The 26,322-nt window shown below is 38.4% G+C and overlaps 1 protein-coding gene across 1 annotated transcript; it reads left to right on the top strand.

The window, feature by feature from the left end:
- Nucleotides 1-725: 725 nt before the first annotated feature.
- LOC139115496 (uncharacterized) lies at nt 726-18,159 on the top strand. The gene is made up of 10 exons (XM_070677631.1): nt 726-1,201; nt 8,415-8,515; nt 9,293-9,438; nt 9,625-9,736; nt 10,478-10,602; nt 10,861-10,970; nt 11,363-11,681; nt 12,392-12,522; nt 13,370-13,573; nt 18,026-18,159. The coding sequence occupies exons 1-7, from the start codon at nt 931-933 to the stop codon at nt 11,482-11,484; spliced, it is 987 nt and encodes a 328-aa protein (XP_070533732.1). The 5' UTR covers nt 726-930; the 3' UTR covers nt 11,485-11,681; nt 12,392-12,522; nt 13,370-13,573; nt 18,026-18,159.
- Nucleotides 18,160-26,322: the final 8,163 nt, after the last annotated feature.

Genomic DNA, 26,322 nt, shown 5'->3' with positions numbered 1-26,322 from the left:
ACGTCCTTCTCACTAAAGTTCAGTTCAGTGAACATGACGACTATTCCTGGAGTTCCACAGGAAACTGCAGGTTAACTCTGCAGCAGGAGCACAGTACCGAGTAGAAAGATATGTACAAATGCGGTAAGGCACAGCCAACTACAGAAACAACAACAACAGTTGACTGTTAACAACAGGACCTGGGTTCGTCGTATCGAGCGCTCTTTAGACAGCTGTACAGTCGCTTTTATACCCTTAGCTAGGTCATGTGACAAATACCAACCAACGCATAGAATTCCCTTGACAACATCCACAGTTGAGGGCTCCAGCACAGATGATTGCCAGAATACAATACTCTTCCCCATTTTCTTTTGGAGAGATGTCCATTGTCCTCTGTTCACATGGAAGGCTTGTCTCGGCAAAGATCTGCAGATAAAGCTGTAACCTTTGCCAGTCCATTAACAGGCAGAGGTCAACTCCCTAGGCCATTTGTTGACCCCAACAGCGGAAGGCCAACAATCTTCTGGTTCGATTGACAACCCTTTGTGTTGGAGCCTACAATATAACAATATGAACTATATACGTATATAACACTTCCCTATTTTAATTTTATTGTTGAGCGTTTTTAATCTCAAAGTCTGTCATCGTTATGTAATCAATTCAGGAAAATACATCCAATGTCCGCACTCTAACAGGAGGATGAAGAATTTCGGAAACCTGATATCGTGATTGCAAAAGGTGTACGAAGTGTTGAAATCAATTGGGAGTGTGAAATGTTACTACTTTCGCTTCTGCATGCAAATTAAGGGAAGTTCTGTGAGGCAAAAATCCCTGTCCACCTACACCACGGCATCAGTGGGCATTGTGGGTAGAGATCGTACATCAGGTTGATATTGGGAGCATTGAAGAGGTGCGATCGCATTCTAGTCTTTCACTTTGCAAAGTCAAAATATGACGCCATTGACGGCTTTGTTCTTCTCAGTATCATCGTACTTTTTCCTGATGACGGCTGGGCAGTTGTTACAGCCAAATGGTGACTGCAACAACCAAGGAAATATTTGTGAATACAAATGGAAAGTTGAACATCGAAACACCATGGTAACGTACAATGAGACTACGGGGTCTGGTTTGCCTATATTCCGGTATGGTAATTCATTTTACAAGAGAAATAGGGATCCAGAGCCGACCTCATGTAAAAAGAAGGACCCACTGACTGATTTAGGTAAGCTGAAATGCGGTATGTCTTTGGTTGCGGCAAGAATTACGTAGAACTAACTCGTGTTCAACTTATAGGCTTGTTACTTCAATCAAGGTATTGACCCTTATTACTTCTTGGATTTACTTCGTTCGCCTTTTGAAAGGCTGTTTACAACATATTTTCATATTCTGTTTTTTGGCAATTGCTTTAAAAATTAGCAGTATTTTTATCGCCTTAAATATTTGTATTGAAATTCAAACTTACATTATACAGATGATTGAATAAAAATGACGTATCAAATGCTTCAGGAGTGTTGAATTTTACACCCTTGGGAGGAAATTGAACAGAAGTTTCTATTTTTCTCAAGGAAATAGTCAAGATACATTAAAGCCAACGGGGTATAGTATGGCCATAAAAAGAATGTCTTTTTAGGTAATCCAGTGCGTGTAAATATCAAAAAGAGCCAAATTCGCTATGATTTAGTCACAGGGCGTCCACATACGGACTGTTATTTAATGTATCTTTTTCAATGGGCTAATGCTATCTAAATCAATGCGCTCAGAGTTAGAAATTATTTCCAACGAAGCCATTTACTAAGAGATAGACATTTTTTATCAAACAAACAAACATATGTGAAGAAGATTATTAACCCGATGTTCTTTATGCTTTGGATTTTAACAGTCAATATAGAAATAACGGACGACGCGCTGACCATTAACGTTTATTATGGGCAAGGGAGAGAGGACAGCAAAAAATTAAATTATCGGTAATGGCTTGCCGAGCCCTTTAATTTTGGCTTTCCTCTCGCCCGCGCCATCAATAAACGTTAATGGTCAGTGTGGAGTCTGTTATTTCGATTATATTATCAGCGAACCACAAAAACCGTCAAAATTTACGAAAGGAGCCCCAGAACCTGTCAGTGAGTAGTACACGCTGCAAAAATTTGGCAAATCCGGAGATTATTATGAAAAAAGCGTCTGGACTTGACCCACAGGTGCTCCATTTATTGTGTGGTAGATTTTGATCTTTGTACAAATTTCGTTTTATCTGTAAAGATACTATGTTTACGATATAATTCATATTCACGGACATGAAAACAAACTATTAATGTGTATTTGTGGGCAGTCACGTGCTTCAGCTCGACCATTTAAAACGTGCTAGGGCATGGTAATATGATATGTAGTTACTTTTAAGTGTCACTTCTTTATTTCTTCTCATTAGATCCCACGCACTGGATGTCGTTAGTCAATAAGTTATGATTTGAACATGTCAATTTTCAATGTTCCCTATTTTGACAAAACTAAAATTCATGAAGATATCAACCCTTTCCCTTTTAGTTTCCCTGGATGTGAAATGATGAATAATCCGAGCCAATCACAGTTCCACGTTTCTTTTCTATTTTTGTGTTTACGCTTTTCTTTTCCGTGCTTACTTTACTGAATTACTCTAGGCTCTAGGAGGGATACTGCTATCCCTCCATGGCGTGGGCAACGTACGAAGCCTCTAAGCAAGTTCATCCCTCAGAGATTATATGTACAATTCTCAAACCATATTTGTTCATGATATCCCAGATGCACAATGCACTTGCTTATTGTTCACTTATACTAAGAGGAAATGCATATAATGCTCTGTGGAGTAATTCGTTGATGTATTCCGAAACCGCTGGGGAAAAATATCTCTTCAGAGCATAAGTAATTGGGTAATGATTGTAATTTGTGTCTTTGAGCAGGGCTGCCTTCTGTTTGCGCGTTAAATTTGATATCTACTTGTCACGGAAACATGAGTTTCTGTATGGAGAACAAACTTCCCTAATGTTCATTCAGTCAAGACTTTAGTTCTGCAATCTCTATAATGATAGTAAGCTTTGTTTGCCCCGGGGGTTGCGTCATTTTTTTGCCATTACATGTTTACTTTTTCGGAAGAAAGCTCGGCCAAAGCCCTAAGGGGCTTGTCCCCTATTGTTTTTAATCTGGATCACTGCTTCTTCTTCAACTTCCTCTTCTTCTTCTTCTTCAGTAAATTATTTGCAAAGCAAGATCTCCAAAACTATTGCGCGCAGCTTTTCAAATTTGCAGGGCGTATTTGGCCTACTAAGTAGTAGTGCACCCGACCCTTTATATTTTGATTGGTAACATGACTTGGCTGTTATTATAGCTGCGTGCTTTTCCGATTACTATATGTGTATGTACTGTGTCTGTATGTCGTCTGCTCCACGCACACTGTGTTGCTCGGTCGCGCACAGGATTGTAACATCTAAGTCGGTTGCTGTGACCAATTCTTTTGGGTTGGAAACGGTAGCCAACTGGTTTTGTTTGAGGCCTAGCAGCTATAAATGTGTGGTGGTTCGAATCCCATTTGGGTTATAGTAAAAAAAAATATTTTTTAATTTCACCTAATTTGCATAAATATTGAGAAAAATTCGAAAATTTGTTAAGGAACCTTTTAGACCATCCTACCTTGATACTTCATACCAAATTTCAAGGTTATTGACCATGCCGTTTGAGAAGAAAATTTTAAAGTATTATTTTGCTGATTTTTAAATGACCTCTGACCTTCCCTTTACCGATGCAGCCAGACTATGGCAACGCCTTATTGTGGCCTATTTAAGAGTACGAGAGGGTTACTTTCTGGTGAACAATGACAGTTAGGGAAGCAAAATTGCACACTAAAATTTAATGATATACGTGACCTTTGACCTTTGCATGTTACTGCACCTTATAATTTATGTTCATATCGAATTCCGGCCTTCCAAATAGACCAAATAGAGTTCTGATCTTTTGTTTACAGGGACAAGTGTTGGAGTAAAGTTGTTATAACAAAATATCACATTACCAGCACATCCTATACCTCATTAATTATGTACATATCTATTTCTGCACAGGCCAATAGAGGTAGAGGTCTGGTTTTTGGTATATGGGGAAAACTATGGGAGTAAAGATTTTTGACAACATGTCACATGACCTAGATGCCCTTTGACCTCAATATGCTTATATGCATATAAATTAGTAACCACTCTGGCTATACATATTTGTAGGATGGTAGATATAATGGTGCTACATCACATGGCTCATTAATTATGTGCATAATCTAATTCTCGGCTAGCCTATAGAGCTAAAGGTCTGATTTTTGGTATATGGGGAATCTATGGGAGTAAAGATTTTTGACAAAATGTCACATGACCGTGATGACCTTTGTCTCATTTATTATGTGCATATCTAATTCTGGGCTAGTTTATAGAGCTAGAGGTCTGATGTTTTGTAGACAGCGATAACTACGGGAGCAAATATTTTTGACAAAATTTCACGTGACGTTGACAACCTTTGACCTCAAATAAACTTATATGCCTACAAATTTGTGACCACAAGGGCTATAGCCTTCATATTTTGTATGATGGTAAACCTCTTTAATTATGTGCATATCTAATTCTTGGTTTACCAATAAAGATAGAGGTCTTATTTTTGGAAGAGAAGGATTAATATAAGAGCTAATTTTTGACGAAATATCACAAGACCTCTATAATTTTGACATCAAATACACTTATATGCCAAGAAATTCATAATCAAAGGGGCTACACTCTTCAAAGTTTTTAGGATATTAGACCTGATGTTGCCACATCCCCTGTCTCATTAATTATGTGCATATCTAATTTTCAGCTAACTAAAAGAGCTAGAGGTCTGATATCTGGTATATAGCAACAGGTATAGAAGGAACTTTTTTTGCAAAATGTCATGTAAGAATGATGACCTTTTATCTTGAATTCAAAAATAAACAGATAAATAATTACAGTTGTCTGATTTTCTGTTGACAGTAATAGCAATTTGAACAATTTTTTGCGAAAAAGAAAGTGACTAAGATTACCTTTGACCTCTCTGACAATGTTTGACTACTTTTACACACTTAGACTGCTTTGGCCCCGGCATCGCTGCTTGCAATTATTCTTCTTATTTATATTATTATCAACAAGTCTAATAATACTGTGCAAAGAAAAATCAAAATGCTTCACTAGAAATTCAATTGAATTGTGAATGGTTACTGATCAGCAGATAGCATGTCGACAGCTGCTCATATCCAAAGTTTTGTGTTTCCCACCTAAGTATGAATGTTCTCCTCACGATAAAAGTAAGCATTGGTATCTATGAAGATTGCAAGATTAACCAGTTGCTAGTTACTAGAGAATGTATATATGCAAATATCTGTCCGTCTAAGTCCTCCTGAGGTCAACGATGCAATACATTAACTTTACTCTATGATTGCCGATGCCTCACTCACTCCTTTGTGCATGAGACAAAGTAGAGTATGAGTTCGATTTCCCTAAAAATATTTGCTTAATATACCACAGTAGGCGAGAGTCAATCGAAAAAAGTGTACCGTAAAAGTAGACAACCAGCATATTTACGAAATATATTAATGAGACAATAACCTCGATTTGTGGACTCCGGCACTAGCTAAAGAAGGAACTCGGCATAATTATAATGGTTATTTAGTCAAAGCTACTAAATGCGCATGTCCCACCCACTTCTACAAGGTTAAGAGCAAAGTAAAACTGGAAAATTGAAAAAAGATTAATTTCTGGAGACAATATATGGGAATTCACCGTTCACACCAGCTGTTGTATTGTTTGCATCTGTAGTTTAGCAACAGCAAACATACGTCGTGCAGTGTTCGCGGTGACTTTTTTCTCCTTGCGTACGGCATACGCATTAGTTTGCTAAAATTGCGTAATGGCTGGATTTGAGTGCGTAATTTCACTCCGCATTCGATTGATGAAAAAACTGACTGCAGAATACAATGTGCCGTTGAATAAACCTACACTACATATTCGGATTGTACGATGTAACATTATTTTAATGAAAACAGTTTAACGAACAACTTGAACAATGTTGAAACGTAACAGTGAAGGGTATACGTGCGACCGTCAAACACATCGGGCAACCCAAAAGTTAGAGTTATGGTAGCTTATCCAGACACTTCTGCAGTGTTCAAAATTTATCAGGATTCCGACGAGCTCTACCGATGAATCATTTTTGACGGACTCGTAGAGCAAAGTTGAAAGAAAACAGATTTGTCTGCTTCGATGCCATGCTGCATGTGTGCTTGATCAAAATTTGGGAACAGCGAGACGCGATGATCGTGCAGGGTTGGCATTTATATAATTTGTCGCAACATTTCTGTCAATCACTCACTTTGTGTCATAAGTTTCAGAAACTATCGCTCGCTTGAAAATTAGCAACGTAATTCATAGGCACAGCTGACATGATAACGTGCCTGTTAACTACGATGCCGATTTTTCAGACAACGCCCAGAGAATCCGAAACTTTCCACACAAAATGAGTGATTGACAGAAATGTGTTGCAACAAATTTTGTCTGGTTGTCGCCTAAGCTCAGTCGTGGGGAGTGCTTTTCGGAAACATTTTACTGTTATCCTTTGCGTATAGAAAACGCATAAAAATGAAAAAAATGCGTAAAGAGTCAATTTCAATGCGTAAATACGCACAATTTTTGCGTAAACGCGAACTCTGGTCGTGGTCATAACGGAGGTCACGCTCCTTTTTTGATAAACTGGTTTACAACGTAGATTGCAAATCAAAACATATAACATCTAGTTGATGCGAGGCATAGTTCGTAGAAATTGACAGGGAGGAAGTCTGTTTTATTTTCTTGGATAGAATTCCTTAGTACGGCTTGCACAATACAGTGCTCTCATCTGGTACTTGTAAGTATTAGTGTTTTCCTCCAAGGACTTGCCAGATGACCTCTCCTTTAATATTTAATATAAAGCGTTCTTTGCTGCAGTGGTATATGTGCGCTCACTGAAAAAACTTCTCGCTTTGGCAACCAGTTATTAAAAGGTTGAGACAAATAGCCAAGAATAGAAAATCGTCCATCCACAACCTCCAAGGGGAATTTAGGAGAGAGGTTATTTTGATAGTTTATCGTGAACGTAAAATGCAGTTTTGTTTGTAATTTGATCAATAAGCTGTTTATGAATTATTTGCCGTGTAAAGTGAAATAAAGTTAATGCATTTTTACACAAAAAGAACACCACTAGGCCATGCTTATTGGCATAAGAGGTGACATGGTATTTTCATATACCCTGTATGTGCAATAATAGGTATTTGAATGATAAAAATATCATAATTCATAAAATACGAAAGAGGAGGTGTAACTACTGCCCCGAGATGCTAAGACTGTGATTGTACGAATGAGCATCTCTCTTGAACATAAAAATAACAGGGTCGTGCGACATTCAGTCCACAGAAAAGTGCGTTCACCGCAGATACGCAACCTGACTGTGATGACGCTCCACCTCAAATTGGGTTCTGGACAGATCAACACATAGGCGATCAATATAGTATTATGCCCGCTTCATTTTGGCATGAGGCCCTAGAGTGCCTGCGCAGAGGAATTCACAGCATGCGCTCCGATAAGTGGCCTGATAACAGCCAATATTACGGAACGCCCCCTTCCGATGGTAGATGTACAATAATATTTTTATAAACAGTTTGTACTTTTCGCGATTCAGAAATTTGCCCTACGTTTAGGGTAATAGTTAATGGCTCAAAAGAACTGAAAGCTATAGTGGGCTATTGTCTTTTAGTTGTCAAGGTGTCACTTTTTATTGCGCTCAAGTTTTAAGGGGGAATTCATTTCACTTTAGGTCCACAGTCCATCTACCCTGGATGGCCTGTGATAGATCATAGCAGATTTACTAGTTTTTGCAAGGATTTAAAATGTTACACTTAATTTAATTGGTAGGACGTAGAAAAGATAATGTACTGATAATTAAAATGGAAAAGAGGAGTTAAGTCACTTTACAGACAGCACGTTGAATTTGGTGTCAAAGAATGTGGTTTTGGAGATGATTAATTGCTTTTTATAACTTATTTGATATTTTGATCATTTCATTAACTCGTCTTCTACAAATAAGAAGTTCAAGGATATATTTCTATTCTACTGGTTGAGACATGGTAAAAAGAAGGCATTTTACATGGCCGAGTTATTTTCTACATCGATGAAAACAGCGACATGAAGTTTTCCGCATAACCGAAGTATGTTACTTCGACAGCCAATAACTTCTATTCGCCCCAGAGCTCAGATGGCAAACAAATTTGGTCTTGTTTTATATAGGACAGGCTTAAAAAGACATTGTTTCCAAAATTCTGCAAGGGTAGATTAAACATAATTGGCTGATTGACTGCATTATCGGAGGTAAACGCTTATTAATAATTCTTGCAGAAAAAGATAAAGTGATCACAGCCGATGGAACTTACAGATCAGCTGTTGTTATCAACGGTGAGCTACCTGGTCCGCCCATCATTGTCAATAACGGTACACAGGTATGTCATTTTCAGGAAATTCTATCAACCTATCGATCTCTGCTTGTCCTGTGATACATTCAATATCATGAAAATACAACAATTGTTTTGTGCATCGATTCGAGAATGCATACACGCTTGGAATCCCGAGTTGCTAAGAAGGAAAACACATTATATATTAAACTGTCATTTATAAAAGACGGCGAAATACCATTTTTACACCAAACTTTGCCATCTTGGTGCACAGATCAAATTACGTAAACGAATCAACAGTAATAGCTGGTTTTAGATCTAGTTGCTATAATATAGAGTGTTGGTTGTAAATTGTTTAGAATGCTCTCACGTTTAACCTTAATCCTCTGATAATCAATATTTGTTATGAATTTGTTGTTTAGGCTGGGGGAAGATATTTGCAATATCGCCTCATTGATTAAAAAGCATTAGCAATTTAAAGTAGCTATTGGCAATTAGCAAGTCTGTCTGCTTCGCTCTCATTAATTAATGTCTTATAGGTAAATGTTGCCTTTAAGATTACTCAAATCTAAAACAGGTTCATGTTGGAACTTCTTTAATGTGCGCTTCTTTTTTCAAAATCAGCAAGTCTTCTAATAGGTTAGATCACGATTAAATTTGATGAAATGAAGGCTATTATATAATACCTATGTGAGAAACACATTATTTTAATTTTGAACAATATGTATCTGAATATTAATGATAACTGAGACACAATTGTATGAAGTGATATCGACAGATTTGTCAATCAAAAGTTAATGAGGGGGTTTGCTTCGTTTTTCCAAGGTGGTTGTACACGTGACCAATCATCTTACGATGGAAGGCATCACAATTCACTGGCATGGAATGGTACAACGCAATACGCCTTGGATGGATGGAGTGGCTAGTGTGTCACATTGCCCTATAAACCCTGGAGAAACGTTTACTTACAGGTAACCTCCGCCTCCTTTGAAAGCATTTGCTTCATCAGTATTGAATGCTTTGACAGTATATTTTTCTTATGATCACCGTATAAAATTTTACATGTACGAGAAAAAATTAATCAAAAAACCGTCTATAAAAATTCCTTTTGAAACGGGGGTAAAACTATATCTGTATTGTTGTGAATTTTGCTTCAGGTTTCTTGCTACCCCTCCCGGAACACATTGGTACCACTCCCATCTTGGAACACAGAGAACTGATGGATTGTATGGAGCATTGATTGTGCTACAGCCCGAGGAGACTGTGAAGGTACTATAGTTTAGAACGACTAAATCGCAGGAGGAAAAGGGTCACCATTTCTTCTGAGATTAGCCTTGCCGTTAAAGCATCATAAGTATTATGTGCCATCGTCATCGTTAACCATCATCATCATCATCATCATCATCATCATTCATCGTCCTCCTCCTCTTCCTCGTCGTCCTCGTCGTCCTCGTCGTCCTCGTCGTCGCCGCCGCCGCCGTCAACATCAAGATCACCACCATATCATCATAATTTTCTTCTTCGTATTCTTCTTCTTTTTCTTTTTCTTGGCGCCGTTCTCCTCAGGATGGGATGGAGTTTGTTTGATGCGAGACTTTGCACTGATACCGTTGATGTTTTAGACGGGTTTATTTATCGACGGTTCGGCAGTTTTTATTAACATTGTGTCCTTTCCAGAAACCACCAGACTTTATCCACATGTCACCAGTGATCTCTCGCGTCTCATCTCGGCTTAAAGGAGTCATCAAAAGTATTCCAGTCCGTGCTTATTACCTAAATCCCGTTCCTTTTCCTTTACATCAGTGATCATCAGATGTCACCACCCGTACTCCAGTTGTTCTCCTGTTTAGCATCACATTCCTTCTTATTGGTCTTCTATTCTTACTTTCACTGGTGCCAGGTCTGATGTTTGCTTCCTTCTTCTCCTCCCCATCATCATCATCGTCCTCGTCGTCATGATCGTCATCATGAGCGTTGTGATGATAGCTCCCTTGGTTATTACGTTCACAGGTTAAGAGACCTAAACGAGAGACCGTAGATCCAGACTTTGCCGGCGAATTTATAATGACTCTGCATGACTGGATGAAAGACCCTTCTCTCGATATAAACAATCAAGTACTGTGGGAAATGCAAAGGTAGATATGACTCACCTGCGGGTGACCACAAGCAACATGTTGCACATATCTATTTTTATGATAATTCATATAAGAACATTTGGCTCTGTGATATACGGCCCATATTCACTGCTGAAAGAGAAAATATAACAACATTTGTCGAAAAGAAAGAGATCCTAGTCTGATTTCGTCGCTACTTCTCATACTGACAGAAAGACTCATCAACGTCTTTCAAAACGTTTGGTCGTCTCAATGTGCTTATTCTAATTTTTAATCAAGGTTTTATCCTGGTTACAATGTAACATCACCCTGCTTTTATCAAACAAAGCAATTGGATGGAACAGGAATTGGAGTCAGCCCTTTTTGGTCTGGATTAATAAACGGCAAAGGTAACGTTGAAATTTATAGAGTGTTAGATCTCTTTCAATACCCTTTGTTAAAGTTGAAACACAACAGTCTGATGATGTATTAACTATTTGTACACTGTACTTGTTACAAAGCTTCTTTTTGGGTTTCAATCATGGTCTCTAATAAAAATTTTTGTCGGTTTTAATATACGTTATTGAAATATTAAAACTTTGAACTTGAATCAGTTTTTGTCTCACAAAGAATAAATCTAGGGATCAATGAGCTGCTCTAAATACCATTGAAGACTAGTCAAAACTAGACATCTCTCACCATATGAACGTTTATAATGTTTGCATAAAAGTTCCCGTAACTTTGTTCCTCCTCGAAGTTTAAATATTTGACTATGTAATGTGTATCTTTCTTACTTACTTAGGTTTAATTTATCGATATGATCCAATTGGAAACGAAGTTGTTGAAAATGAGCTAATCCGATGGAAATATTCACCGTCAAACGTCCATTCGCATACCGTTTTCGTGTCATCAATGCGGCTATGATCTACGCCTTTAGTCTGTCTATCGACAGTCACAAGCTTCACGTGATCGCTTCTGATGGTAACAAGATTCGCATGGTTATTGCTGATGAGCTCATCATAAATTCCGGCGAGCGATTTGATTTCTACATTGAGACCAATGAACTTACAAACAACTTTTGGATTCGTGCTAAAACTCTTGAAACAACTGACATCAGAGGTGTAAGTATAACTTTTCCCTATAAATTGTTCCTGAAGGTAAATATTATTATTATATATTTAGTTGTTTTCCCTTGATCTTCGGCCCAAAGAGTATTCAAGTAATGTTCCAGTTCTAGAGCTGCAATTACAATGCATTGTGCTCATAAAAGTCTTTGTTAAATGAAGTCAATTCCACATTAAAATTTAGTTGGCAACAATATCGGTTTCAGACTGTGTTGACAAGTTGCCAGGCAGTTCGGCAATACCAGAGTATAACACAAAACGTTAAACCAGAGAGGTCACGGTCAGCATATTTGTTCTTGAAATGCAACGTCACTGGACAATTTTCTTTCGACTATGATGACGTCTCCATTCTTCAATGGTTTCTCATACATACATGATAACTCCATCGAAACCTTCCATTATCATTCGCAATATGTCTTCAGCCAATTTATACGAATCATTTATGGATCTAATTTGACAATATAGTAATGTCCCGTTTTGGATTTTCAAAATCTTGCACCTTCTTTGTTTGTCCATACATTTGTTGGCTGGACTTTACAGCTTTATTAGAAACATTTTGTTCAAAAACGGAGTATGAAGCGTGTATTATATACGATATCTCAAGTACCTTTTGAAAGTATTAGTAGCTCTAGTAACGGCCAAGATTCAACCTAAGTATACGACATATTTCGTAAAGTTTATAATATTTATTCTTTGCACTTCTTTAGACCCCTGTAAATCCAGGACACGTAAAAGCAATCTTACATTATGAAGAGGCACCCGAGGGAGAATGGCCGACAACCAATGAAACTAAATGTACTGGAACCAGTCATTGTGTCGTATTGAATTGTCCATTCCGGTAAGCAGCCAATTACTTGAGCTTTAAATGTGAAAAAATTTTTATAGACGTAATTAAATTACGTGCTGCAAAGTTCAGTATAAAGTGTAATAGCATATGGTTTGAATGATCAGCAAAATGGTGTGTTTAACTTTCAATCTCCTGTCACGGCACAAATGCAACAATTTTCATTAATTTGGTATCCAAGTATATCGTTTCAGCACCTCGCCAGTCCGAGACTCCAAGAGTTTAAGAACTCTTGATTGTTTTATACTGAATCTGAGGATCTCATTTCACTTCTGTCGAATTAGTTATTGAGACATCCAGCAAGTTTTTGGCGAAATATCTGCAATTATTCACATCTTTAATTTTAGCCCGTTAAAATAGTTGAAGACAAAGGAGAGATTCTTGAAAACAGCGATAGGAAACTTTTAATATTAATAATACCGTCGACTAATGCAGGAAAGCCCCTTGGACTCTAAGAGACTTTTGTGATCAATATGCAGATGGTATCACTCAACTTAGCGCAAGTCGTGGAAATTGGCAATTTAAAATATTACAGATTAAATCGCCAGGATAAACACTTAATAGCATTTGCGGCATATACTTGATACTTATCTTTAGGAACTATAATTCCAAACATGAAGTAAGCTTAAAGACACTCAAAGTCGAATCGAAAGAGCAAGCAGCAGGTAATTAATTTTTGCAAAATGATTCGCCATCGGATTCGAACTCACAGCACATGGTACTGAGTCATGTACCGAAGACATCACAGTTTAAACCCATCTGTAACTAACTTGAGGCTATTTTTATGTATGCGGCGCTTCATATTCTATTTATGCTCTATACTCAATGGTATATATTCCAGGCACTTTCCACCGAAAAAAAATAGAGACTGCATACCAATTGCCAATGCCACAGCACCAGATAACCAGCCCCGTCCACCGTCGATCCCTAAAATCAACGACAATAATGCTGAACAACTGTTCATTAACTTCCACTTTGCGGGACTGTTTCCAGACGGTCATCTGTCAACGGCAGACGTTTCATTCCACCATCCACGCCACCCATGGTGCGTACTTTATTCTAACTTCTTTTTTGTTTCTATTTCATACTTCAACGATAGTAAACGAAGTGGATTATGAATTCTGCATCCATTGACCTACTTTGCCAGGTGTAAGATTATGCACTTTGTAGACAACTTGACAACTTCTGTAGCGTTTTCATGGTATCTTCCTATGAAAAGATTTCTCATATTCAAATACATAATATTATTTTATTGTACTGGGCCTCAGCCCAAGTACATTTGTTTTCATTCCGTGGGAAAAACTCTGTAAGGTATAACCATTTCTGGCTGAGACCAGGGAGGGCAAAATGTCTTGGCTTCATCTTTCTTGGCATAATAAATGGCGCAATGATGTTAACTGAATGGAAGTGCTGCTCTCAGCCAGTCTTGAATAAGTGAGATGTGAATATTAATGCTTCTCTATCTGAGTTTTTGCCACAAAATCTTCTGAATATAATCAAAATGTGCATCGAAATGCAACAATTAATGCACCCTCCGTTTCCTAGGCGATGGCACGACCCTTGCTACACCCACTGGACGAGCCAAAGTGGGAGGGGTAATTTCAGTTGGTCGAACAAGAGGGCTCGAGACCAGAATTTAACATTTAAACTTGAAACATGTTTAATCGCTGACAAGATGTGGACTAGTGTTAATCACAGTAAAAGTGTGAAAAGGAAAGGTTTATATCCAGACACAATGAAAAACATTACGACTGGAAACTGTACCCCAGTTGAGAATAGTAATGCCCACAGCGATGGAGAACACTTATCCTTGAGCTGAGAAAACCAGACCATCATTTCGAAATAGAGCTGCAGATTCGAGAAGCTCGTTCAAAATAGCTAGGTACACCCCATAAAGGGGTTGTTTCGAGTTTTGAGGGCAAATTTCGCCTCCTTCATATAGAAATCGTACGTTTGTTTTCCAGGAGAACACACCATTTGACACAAAATTTGCATGTAAAGGGGTCGCCAGTAAGCACGTGGTCAAATCTGGCATAAGAAACAATATGAAATGTTGGGTAAAGCCAGTCCAAAATAAACTGATTTGAACTTTTGTGTTTTGTAATTTATACCACAGCAGTTAACATTACCTTTTTTGACAACATCACACATGTAATACGTTTGAAACTGAATACTCCGACGTATTCTGTGTCTCCTTTGCTAAAAAATACGGTATGTCGATTACCATGTAAGGAGATGATGACGTCAAGACAGGTTTGCAGTGGTGCGTTTGGTCCTGGACGGTGCACGAAGTTTTGTCAAGGTAGCTTGTGTATTTACATGTATTTCCTAAAAGGGAGAGATTAGGGTCGATCTAAACGAAGGCAGAAGAATGTTATGATACTCTAAGCGAGCTGAACTCTAACGCGAATGGTTGGATAATTGGAGGATGTCTAGAATGATCTCGTCTCATTAAGATTATTTGAGGTCAGTATTGAATTTTAACTGCGTCACAAGTTTGCGAAATGAGTATTCCGTCGAACGGTCAACGAACGATATTTTAGAAATCTGGAGACATGGCACATCGCATTTTTATTTTAGTATTTTATATTTTACAAAAGATTTAAGAAGCAATGATTTTGTCGAAAATTCTGAAAAAAATATAGGAAGATTTGATCGCGAACACATTTTCACTTGGGGTCAACTAGCCCTGCGTACGATGCTGTGTGTTCCGCTACAGCTAATCGCCCCGCTCACCACAGCCCTGCAAAGACCCGTACGTAGGGTCGGTGACTTCAAATCCATTTTGGGACTTGACGTAAAAAGCCAAATTACTACCGAAATTCAGCGTTCTTGGGCCCAAGTCGTATCCCAGCCTACCTCAGCTACTCGATCGCTTCCAAAAATTACAGTCTTTTATTCACTTCTCGTAAATAACCGTCGATGTCGGCAACTCTCTCGCTAGCCCTGCGTACGATGCATGCTGTGTGTTAGCTGTAGCACATAGCATCGTACGCAGGGCTAGGGGTCAACATGGGGTCGCAGACATGTTGCCTAAAAACTTATTTCTGTCTGCACTCAAAACTCAAAAATGTCGGATTTGAACCTGAAAAATCGATGCAATTTTGTCAAACTTCGGCGAAATTTCAGCCTATAGACAAAATTTCATCTAGGTAAGGTAAATTTACTGAAATTTGATCGACAAATAATCCTGAGCTTGAACGTGACAGCTCGCCTTCTCCGGGAAGTCAAGCATCCAGCTGCCCATACACACAGGTTATCGTAACATTGCTTGGATAGTCGTTCCGAGGCGGGCGGCCGCAGGTCGCCGTTTACTTGGAAAAACAAGTAAACGGCGACCTGCGGCCGCCTGCCTCGGAACGACTATCCAAGCGACGTTACGATAACCTGTGCCCATACACAGTTGCCCATATGGCCAGGTTTATGAGATTGTTTTCAAGCGACGGCGGCAGACCGTACGGGGCTCTGGATATGAACCTACCACGGGTGTAGCTGTAATAACTGTTGCGTTGTTTTTAGTGCCCACGGACGAAGTCCTGGTGGAGTTATAGGTTTGGTCATGTCAGTCCGTCCGTCCGTCCGTTCACGCAGATATCTCAGACATGCCCAGGTCAATTTCTTTCAAACTTTGCACAAGAATAGTACCCAACCCCATACAGATGCAAGTCGATTTGTTTCACAATGCGATCGAATTTGGCCGTGTTAGAGGACTTTTTAGTTTACACCTCCATAGACTCCCATGTATAAGGCCAAGAAAAATAAAAATTTAGTTTCTCATCGTATTCATATTGCCTAAAGGATGCAGTGACACAGTTTTTTGTCCCCACGGATAAAGTCCAGGGGGCTTATAGATTGGGTCATATCCGTCAGTGAGTCCATCAGTGAGTCCATCGGTTCACGCAGATATCTCAGACATTTTGACAAAATATCATGTGACCTTGGTGACCTTTGACCTCAAATATACATTATTGTCCATAACTCAGTAACCACAAGTGCTAAACCTTTCATATTTGGTATGATGGACACCTTATGACACCACATATTGTACCCCATTAATTATGCGCATATCTAATTTTGAGCGAGCCAATAGAGCTAGAGGTCTGATTTTTGGTACTAGTATATAGGGATAAGTTAACAATATAATTTGTTTGACAAAACGTCACGTGACCTCAATGACCTTTGACCTCAAATATACATATTTGTCCACAACTCAGTAACCACAAGCGCTACACCCTTCATATTTGGTATGATAGGACACCTTATGACACCATATATTGTACCTCATTAATTATGCGCATATCTTATTTTGAGCGAGCCAATAGAGCTAGAGGTCTGATTTTTGGTATATAGGAATAACTTAGCAATACAATTATTATGACAAAATGTGACGAGACCTCAATGACCTTTGACCTCAAATATATATTTTGTCCACAACGCAGTAACCACAAGTGCTACATCCTTCATATTTGGTATGATAAGACACCTTATGACACCACATATTTTACCTCATTAATTATGCGCATATCTAATTTTGAGCGAGCCAATAGAGCTAGAGGTCTGATTTTTGGTATATAGGAATAACTTAGCAATACAATTATTTTGACAAAATGTCACGTGACCTCAATGATCTTTGACCTCAAATATATATATTTGTCCACACCTCCCTAGACTCCCATGTATAAGGCCAAGAAAAATAAAAATTTAGTTTCTCATCGTATTCATATTGCCTAAAGGATGCAGTGACACAGTTTTTTGTCCCCACGGATAAAGTCCAGGGGGCTTATAGATTGGGTCATATACGTCAGTGAGTCATCAGTGAGTCCATCTGTTCACGCAGATATCTCAGACATTTTGACAAAATATCATGTGACCTTGGTGACCTTTGACCTCAAATATACATTATTGTCCATAACTCAGTAACCACAAGTGCTACACCCTTCATATTTGTATGATGGGACACCTCATATTGTACCTCATTAATTATGCGCATATCTAATTCTGAGCAAGCCAATAGAGCTGGATGTCCGATTTTTGGTATATATGGGATAACTATAGGGTAGAAATCTAAATATGCCCATCTAAATATTAGACATCTACCATCGAGAACAAAAGAAATTTGCTGTAATTTGAATATTTAAGGAGTTTAAGCAATTTCCACTATAAATAAAGAACCCCTGCCTCAAACTCCACAAAAGTTGCTAGACATATTTTGCCGTTGTCATGCCATTGCTTCGTTAATAACCAGTTAATCAATGCCTAATTGACAGGAGGAAATTCAAGACCATATTTGAATAGTAGTATATATTGTCCTCAAAATTACTCTATCACGGCCCAAGTACTCATTGCCTTCAGCAATACTGCCTTGTTTTATATGATTTTATAAATGGTTTGCCAAGTGCAATTATTAACTTTGTACAGCGCAGCGGAATATAATGCATCAGTGGTGTTCACATTGAAAAGCAGAATAGTAGTAATTTCGTTTCGATTCTTTGAAAAGATACTTCCTGGTGGAAAATATGAAGACTACATGACGATGTGTAACGAGACTGAGTGCTCAGAACAACACTGTAGTTGTACTCATTTCATTGAAATCAAGACTGGCAAAGTGGTTCAGATTACCCTGTACAACATGGTACAATACCCAGGTATGTAAACCTGCAGGACGGAGTCACCAATAGTCCTACGGCACGTTTCCTTCAGTCGTCACTTTTCAGACTTTTAGAAATGCGCATGAACGCATCGTCTCCAAGTGTTTTTTTTATTATTGAGACTGTAGGGATCAATGTAGGCCGGGTTGAGGTCGAATTTGGTCTGATGAAATCCATGAAGAGCTGCAACTTGTAGGCACTTTGTTTTGTTATATCCATGAATATATATATATATATATATATATATATATATATATATATATATATATTATATATATATATATATATATATATATATAAAACACGATTGGAACTAATTTTGGATAATATATCTATTTATCTATATTTATCTATATATCTATATCAATCTATCTATCTATCTATCTATCTATCTATCTATCTATCTATATATTATATATATATATATGTATATATATATATATATATATATATATATATATTATATATATATATATATATATATATATATATATATATATATATATATATATATTATATTATATTATTATTATGTTACTTCAGGCGAAGGAATACGAGGCACGCCTCACCCCGTACATATCCATGGCCATCACTTCTATGTCTTAAAGACCGGTTACGCCCGATATGACGTTAATGGGTTGTACATTGATGACAACAATGATATCGACTGTGGAGACGATGAACGTTGTAACTCTGGTAAATGGCGTGACACCAGCTGGGGAGGAGATAATATCCCTGGTTTGAATCTTGTAAACCCTCCGATGAAAGATACGGTCATAGTACCCGTTGGTGGATATGTTGTTATCAGATATGTGGCAGATAATCCAGGTATGTTCGCTTGTTTTCATCAACATCGCACAGCCCAATCACTACTTATTTACTACTTTGTTTAAGAGATAAGAAGATATTTCAACAAGTAAGTGAGTTCATAGAAAAGTGATACTTATATTTTCCATCGTCAATGAATACGACACACAAGTGATGACAGACACGACTTTTTCGGCTCTACGAGAATAGATTATAATTTGTTAGGAATGTGCATTACATACAACTCTAATCGCGGGATTGATAGCCAACAGCTAAAAGGTTAAGTCGTCGCAAGCTTAGGCAATTTGTACTTTCAACCTTTTGAATATGGCAAATGTGAGGAAGGCCTTGACATGCCTCCCATGCTACGACAGGGAAACTCGCTGGGCCAGCACATTGTTAAATCAACTTTGATATCCTTTGATGTTGATTGTATTCATTCAGGAAAAGTGGTAATTTGGTCAAATTAGAACACGTGACCACATTCTCCAAGTAGAATGTGTTACACTTTTAGCGTCACGAACCACTTTTTACATGATGTTCACATCCTTGTAATTCCACATCGCTTTGCTTAGGTTGGTGGTTCGTACACTGTCACATCGAAATACACCAAGTCGAAGGAATGGCCCTATTGATCAAGGAAGGTAATGAGAGTGAAATGCAGACTCCGCCGAGGAACTTCAAAACATGTGGTAACTTTACCTGGTCAGCGGAAGAGTTCAACGAGAAAATTGGAAACTCTGAGAATAAGATTGGACATCAAAAGCGTCTTAGGTTAGAACAGTCATTATAGTATTCAAATGGTTTTCGGTCTTATTATCACATTCATACAAATGAAATGATTATATTAGATTACTAGTATAGGCGCCCTCTCCTGTGCATTATTTATAGTCATACTGCTTACCAACTCCAATGTTGCTGACGAAGAAACAACGAAAATACCGAGGACTTATTTACGGTCAGAGGAATATTTAGCTCTCAAAAATGGAGAGTGAATATAAACTTATGACTAAAGATCAATATATATACAAAAATATTTTTCACTTTCATATATCCTCTCTGCCATTGCTTGTAGCTATATTTACAATATACATATAGCTGTCTTCATTATTTACCCCATTGGAATTGTAGAATTTAATAGAGTTTAAAGAAATCTTGCAAAAAGTTAAATGATACTCTTAAAGGTGGACAGATCATATCTAAATAAACAAAGTTTTAACTTTTATAGCGCTTTTGTACATGTTTCAATGTTTCAGAATCTTTAACATGGGATAACAAAACGAAACTGTCAATTAATTCCTCCATGTTTTCGTAATATTACCCAATTATTTATAGAGTGTCCCAAAATTGCACTACAGTAAGTCTAAGAAAATAAAAGAGGGGAGATTTCAATATGATTAGTATAATAACTGCTTATAACGCATCTGAAACTTTTATTACATTTCAGGTCTGAAGACATGAAGACAAATACTGGATGGATCCAAGTACTCATCATGTTCTCTGCTCTTTATTGAATCATGTGAATGTTGATTTCGACACCAAGACTTCATATAAACTGGTATCTTCACTTGTGTTGACGTCACCAACCTTGCATAAATTTTACACATGCTAGTCAAGATATAAATCACTAAGTCTTTTGATTGTTACATATTTGGGTGCAATTGCCTTTGCAGATCCCTTACTCAGAAATCTGGAAATCTGTTTCCATAGTTTTGGAAGAAGATATTTTACATTGATTTTCTGTTTTAGTGCATGATCTATTAGAAAACGAGCGAAGCAAACCAAGTATTTTGATTGCGAGATTCGCAGGGAAAGACGAGGCAATGTTTTGTATTTCAAATCCACTGAGAATCGCTATTTCAATATGTTTGCGCATGACATCACTGTCTCGCAACAAGCTCAATAACTATTTATGCACAGGCCGTGCATTTCGAACCTGCCATCAGAGTTCTTGACGATTTAGGAACGGTCACCTGAAGAGTCTCTCAATACACATAACCACAGACATGCCTTTTGTTCCATGGTCGTCTCGGTAGACAATGGGCTTTTCATATTAAAATGAGCTTCAAAGGTGTTAAACTTTTTGGAGGCTTTGTTTGTGGTTGATAATTGCACGAGATTATGCGAAAAATACGACGAGATGGCATCGTACTACCAGTCGCGTAGCAACCATAGTTACTTTGTGAGCTCTCAGGCTAGAAACACTGCTTCACGCCAATCAAAACATAACACGCCAGCAGTTTCATAAACATGTCCTTCCTTGACGCACGTGTAAAAGACGGTATGACTGACCGTAAACCATTGAGTAAAACCAGACAGTATCGATAAAAGACTTTCAGATTTGGTTCAAACACACTCATTATATATTCATAAAAATGTGAGAGGAATTTTTAAAACGGTAAAACTCACTTTCCTGAAGCTCAAAACATTCCCGTTTTCGCCAGCACGTCAATTCCGCTCATCACCACACGACAACAACAACACAAACTTTGCCGAACATACTTTCGCTTAACAATTGGCGAAAATCCGGAAATTACCGAAGGATGCATGGTCGGCACTCTTCGGAAAAGAGAGGCGAGAGCAACCTGAGGCGAGGCGAACATTGTTGGGTTACGTAACCGCTTCACGCCTTAAACAATACCCGTTACAAGTCTGACATAAATTACCGATTACAAATTGATCGCTGTTAGTTTAGACGCCCGACAATATTACGAATGTGCTGTTAGAGAATAGTAAAACTATTGTATATTATGAATTAATTGAGTGAAATAAATTGCATATCAATACGAATATATACGTGTAAAGTGTCTTCCAAGTTAATATGTAAAGCATGCTTTCTACAATACCTTTGCACAGTGTTATGGGGAGGGGGCTGATGACTGGGCTTGGACTGCAACATTGACTTACTTTGGCCACTGTTGGTGAAAGGCGTAAGCTCCCAGTAAATCAACAGAGGCGGGGCAAAATTGTACACAGTAGATAGATTCCTGCTGCGTTTCGACCGTTGAGGCCACACCTTTCATGAAGACAGCTCATCGTACAGATCACATACTTGTGAACCATTATAAGTAGTTTGTAATTGTGTAGTCTATCAGTAGCCCCTTGGTAACAATATGTACTGCTGAAAGCCTACGTCAGTTTAAATCGGAAAGAAGAACTTTAATATTTTACTGAAACCAACCAGCTGAAGTCTAAAAGCCGCCGTTTCGGGAGTGGCTCCGCCACAAGCCGACCTAGCTATGGGTTCATAGCTGTGCTGTGGTGTTTTCAGGCGGGATTCCTGCCTTTTACGGGCTGGTTTTGACTTTTACGATTTTAACCCCGCCACCACAGCTATGGGATAAGCTTATTGAATAAACTGGGCTTCTAAGCGTCCAAATCCGCCGCAAGCACCCTTTGTTCAAGTTTGTTCGACGATATTTCGAAAACTTTTCCATCCAAATTACAAATTGCCAACACTCATCGACAGCTTGGTTATTAAGGACTCATCATACCAGAAATCCGCTCAACATGATATGACTACACGGACACCGCCATTTTGCTAGCGTAAAACTGTTGGTCGAGGATCCCTGCAGCACGTCACTACAGTGACGTAGGCGGTGACCTCTAAACTTCTGAACACAAACTGAGAGATTCATCGTGTGATATCGATGACCATCGTTCGTCTTATGGACATTGTCAGTCTCAAAAAACTGCAATCAAACTATTACTTGGGGGGATTCAGTCCTAGGATCTGTGATTATTCATGGGGCGCGGATACGGTTGCTGGCCATAATGTCTCGGTTTGTGTTTAGAAGTTGAGAGGTCCCCGCTAATGAATTAGATGCAAAACTTGCCAGTTTTTAGACGGAACGCTATAAATTCAGCTTGCAAGTTGAAACTGAGCAGTACAGTTACTACTACAACGATAATGATGGCACAGTACGTTCCTTGTTAAACACAATTTTTGTCCAACATTTGTACACTTGCAGGGTATGACATCGTGTACGCGAACTGTTTTCAGCAGAGGGTAAACTGAGCATAGTTGTCCTACGTATATAGCAAGTAACAAGTAACTATATTTTATCCTTCACTATTATTAATCATGAATCAATACAAATAACATCTCTAATCTTAACCCCTGGCGCGACACCAAGGCCTGGACCCTATATAATATTAGAATTAGAGCCCAAACTGAAAGTCATTTGTCATAGATATAAATGCCAGGTATATATTCACAGGCTGTGGTGGTAAGCTGAATACTGGACAGTTCAACACGCTGTAGGAAGTAGAAGAAGAATGCAGTTGTATAAACTGAACAAAATTATTGTCAAAATTATCAAAGTTAATAAAGCTACTGCCCTGCTACTGCCCACGGGCAGTGTCACTGTCACTGCATACCGGCAGTGACAGAGATAGCTCTGACTATGAAGTAGCTGAAGAGTTCGGGTCATGTGACACTCATGACGGTGAAACATACTTGTACACAGGATCAGGCAAGAGAGCAACACATGGAAGTCGAGGAGACTTGAAAGTTATCAGGGATTTTTTGAATTCTGGCATATGAGAATAATCAAATATTAAAGAAAAAAAGATGGGGTGACCATGCTTGATTTTCTAAATTTTCACATTTTCATCGTAAAATAACACAAAAGTAAAACTTTTTATTTGTTGTCATCAGCAAAAAAAGAAACTAAAATACATAACAAAATAAACGTACTTTTTTGTAAATTAATTAGATATTATTCCCTAATATTTTTCTTCGTTCAGCGAAGGAAAATACGAGTGACGTAATGACCGTGTCACCACGAGTCGAAGACGAGTGGTGACACGGTCATTACGTCACGAGTATTTTCCGAGCTGAATGAAGAAAAATATTAGGGAATAATATACTTATCACATGCACAAGCCAATAATTCGTTATTTTTTGCAAAATAAAATAAGTTTTCCATGACGATTCCGCGTTTAAACTTTGAACTACTTTAGGAATAAATATCAGTACGCCGTGCACAAGTTGTCAATCATTTCCAGTCGTCCATCTGTGCACTTGAGCTCACGTTCGTTCGTGTGTGGAGCAAATGACAGCTCTCGGAGCTCAGTCTACATGTAGGCTACCTTCTGCAAAGTTATACTCTATTTCAAAGATAGCATAGTCCTAGAAATTTATCACAGACGAAGATACGCTATTTTTCGGGAACAAATATCGACTGAATCTCGACGGCGCGAACACTGTAAACGTCGCGCCTGACCCTGTTTGCAATGCGTACGGAACCCACGGTATACGCGACCAGCTTCGAGTTTGTTGTTTCCGCAAATTATTCACGTAATTCCTTCGGAATATACAGGCGGTACACTCTTGTGTTTACATTGTTCGGATTAGTAATGTCGTAGTCTGTGAAAATATCGATTTCATTACATGACTTCTGATCGTGGGAGAAACATCGGCGACCATGTTGTTTGTTTACAAAATTACGAGCACACCGAAGATCGACAAAAAAAAGGTCCGACGCACCGAAATTGATGACATAGACGCGGGTTGTCGTGACGTAGAACGACCAGAGAATAAATCCCGTATTTTTTGTTCGGAGACGACAAACTTGGCTTGTGCATGTAAATTAAAGACTCTGATTCAGAATTATCATTATAACTCCAAAAATTTTTCAGAGATTTAAACGTTTATTTGATGGAAAGTTATAACCTGCCAGTATAATCATTTTTTTAAAACTTATAAGTAGCATCTAGTGTAGCCAGGAATTCACAATTTGCATATTTTCTAATGATCGTCATTTTGTGTGATCTTCAGCAGGTGCCACTTGCCTTGCCAGATCATGATAGATTAACTCAAGTCGGCTTTTAGCTCATAAATCAAAAATGTCCACTGTTGCGTTTTAAAATGAATCAATTTAAGAACTTGTCTCAGGAATATGGCGCTACCAACGGCCAATAACAGGTAGTGTTGAACATTTAGTGTTGAACATGTGCGAGCAGAATCGCCAAATATGTCTATTATTTCTTTAAGTGCATCCAAAATAAATATGTGGCTATATGATAATTTTAGAGGCGGGACTTCAACATTTATGAGGGTATCGAGGGGGGACTTGAAATTTTTTGAGAGTATTGACGGGGATCTGAAAAAAGTAAGATTTCAATCGTGATTCCTCCAGCCCCCCTCCCCAACGTTATTTGTGAACGCAGCCTAAATTTATATTTTGTCCGCTGATGTTATACATGGTCCCTTGTGTCGTAGCATTTATTCAGCCATTACGCATGTTTGCAAATCATACAGGGGCGTAAAGGACTAAATGTCGGAGGATGGTGAGTTCGGGACTCTTGCACGCTGAGCAAGGCAATTTATTCCTCACTGCTCCATTTGATAATGGGTATAGCTGGTACTTCATCCTGCAATTAGGCGTTCTCCTGTTGGATGATGGTTTGAATAAAAAATAGCGTAATTTGCTGGGGAGTTCAGTGAAAAAACATCTAGTGCAATACAAACATATCAATGTCATGTGTCGTCCCTGAAAGCATTAATAATTTTAAGGGTATTTTATTCCAACTACCAATGATATTGTGATTTAGAGGGCGCTAAAGGCTGGACCTCTGGAGTTGAGCTGCCAACTTTGCAATATAGTATAATTATTCCACTGTCAGTTTCTCGACCCCAGTAGACCAACGAAGGTGGATGTCAAAATATTTGCACCAAATAACTTCCTTTGACATTTTGCTGTGATCCTTACATTACAGTACCCTTTGTACATTGACCTAATTTCATTACCTACTTTTATGAACTTTGATAGATGCGATAAAGATGCAGAGCGCATACCTGTGTACGTTGTTAAGTAGTTTAGGTCGTACTATTTCATCAGTTAGCCTGTCTCTTGGAAATCAAAACATGACTTAAATAAGGCGTTAGAAAAAACATTGTGTGCTTCCATTACAAGCCCTCGGCAAATTTGGCTGGTTGGTCGGGGAACTTTTTGGGTTTTTTAATTCAGTGTGTCCCGCAAAATTCGGCGAACTCATGCGTGATTTTTGAAAACGAAAGAAAAAACAATTATGCTCGCAGGGTTTTAAATACATGTACGGGTGAAGGTCGGGTTACCGGAAACGCACATAATTATTTTTCTATTTGGTCTAATTGATTCCTTTGTTGTCTAGCATGCAAAAACTCAAACCTGCGTTTGTGCTTGATTGGCGCCATGAGCTGGGAAGCTGCGAGCTATACGAGCAACCACAGGTGTTTGCAACCTTCCTTTGTTTGTACCACGCAGCTTCACTGTACTTTGCAGAAATTAAGCGCAGATTACGCAGGTTCAAGGTCAGGCATGCGAGACTAGGTACATGTGTATACGAGCCAAAG

The sequence above is a fragment of the Ptychodera flava genome, chromosome 17, assembly GCF_041260155.1.
Source record: "Ptychodera flava strain L36383 chromosome 17, AS_Pfla_20210202, whole genome shotgun sequence".
Taxonomy (NCBI): Eukaryota; Metazoa; Hemichordata; class Enteropneusta; family Ptychoderidae; genus Ptychodera; species Ptychodera flava.
The sequence above is the reverse complement of the archived record's forward strand: the minus strand, read 5'-3'. Positions and strand labels throughout refer to the sequence as shown.

Bases quoted from the DNA above. Each gene is read 5' to 3' on its own strand.
- LOC139115496 (XM_070677631.1), top strand. From the start codon at position 931: ATGACGCCATTGACGGCTTTGTTCTTCTCAGTATCATCGTACTTTTTC. The intron at 9,439-9,624 runs GTAACCTCCGCC...ATTTTGCTTCAG, and splicing joins GGAGAAACGTTTACTTACAG to GTTTCTTGCTACCCCTCCCG. The intron at 9,737-10,477 runs GTACTATAGTTT...TTACGTTCACAG, and splicing joins AGCCCGAGGAGACTGTGAAG to GTTAAGAGACCTAAACGAGA.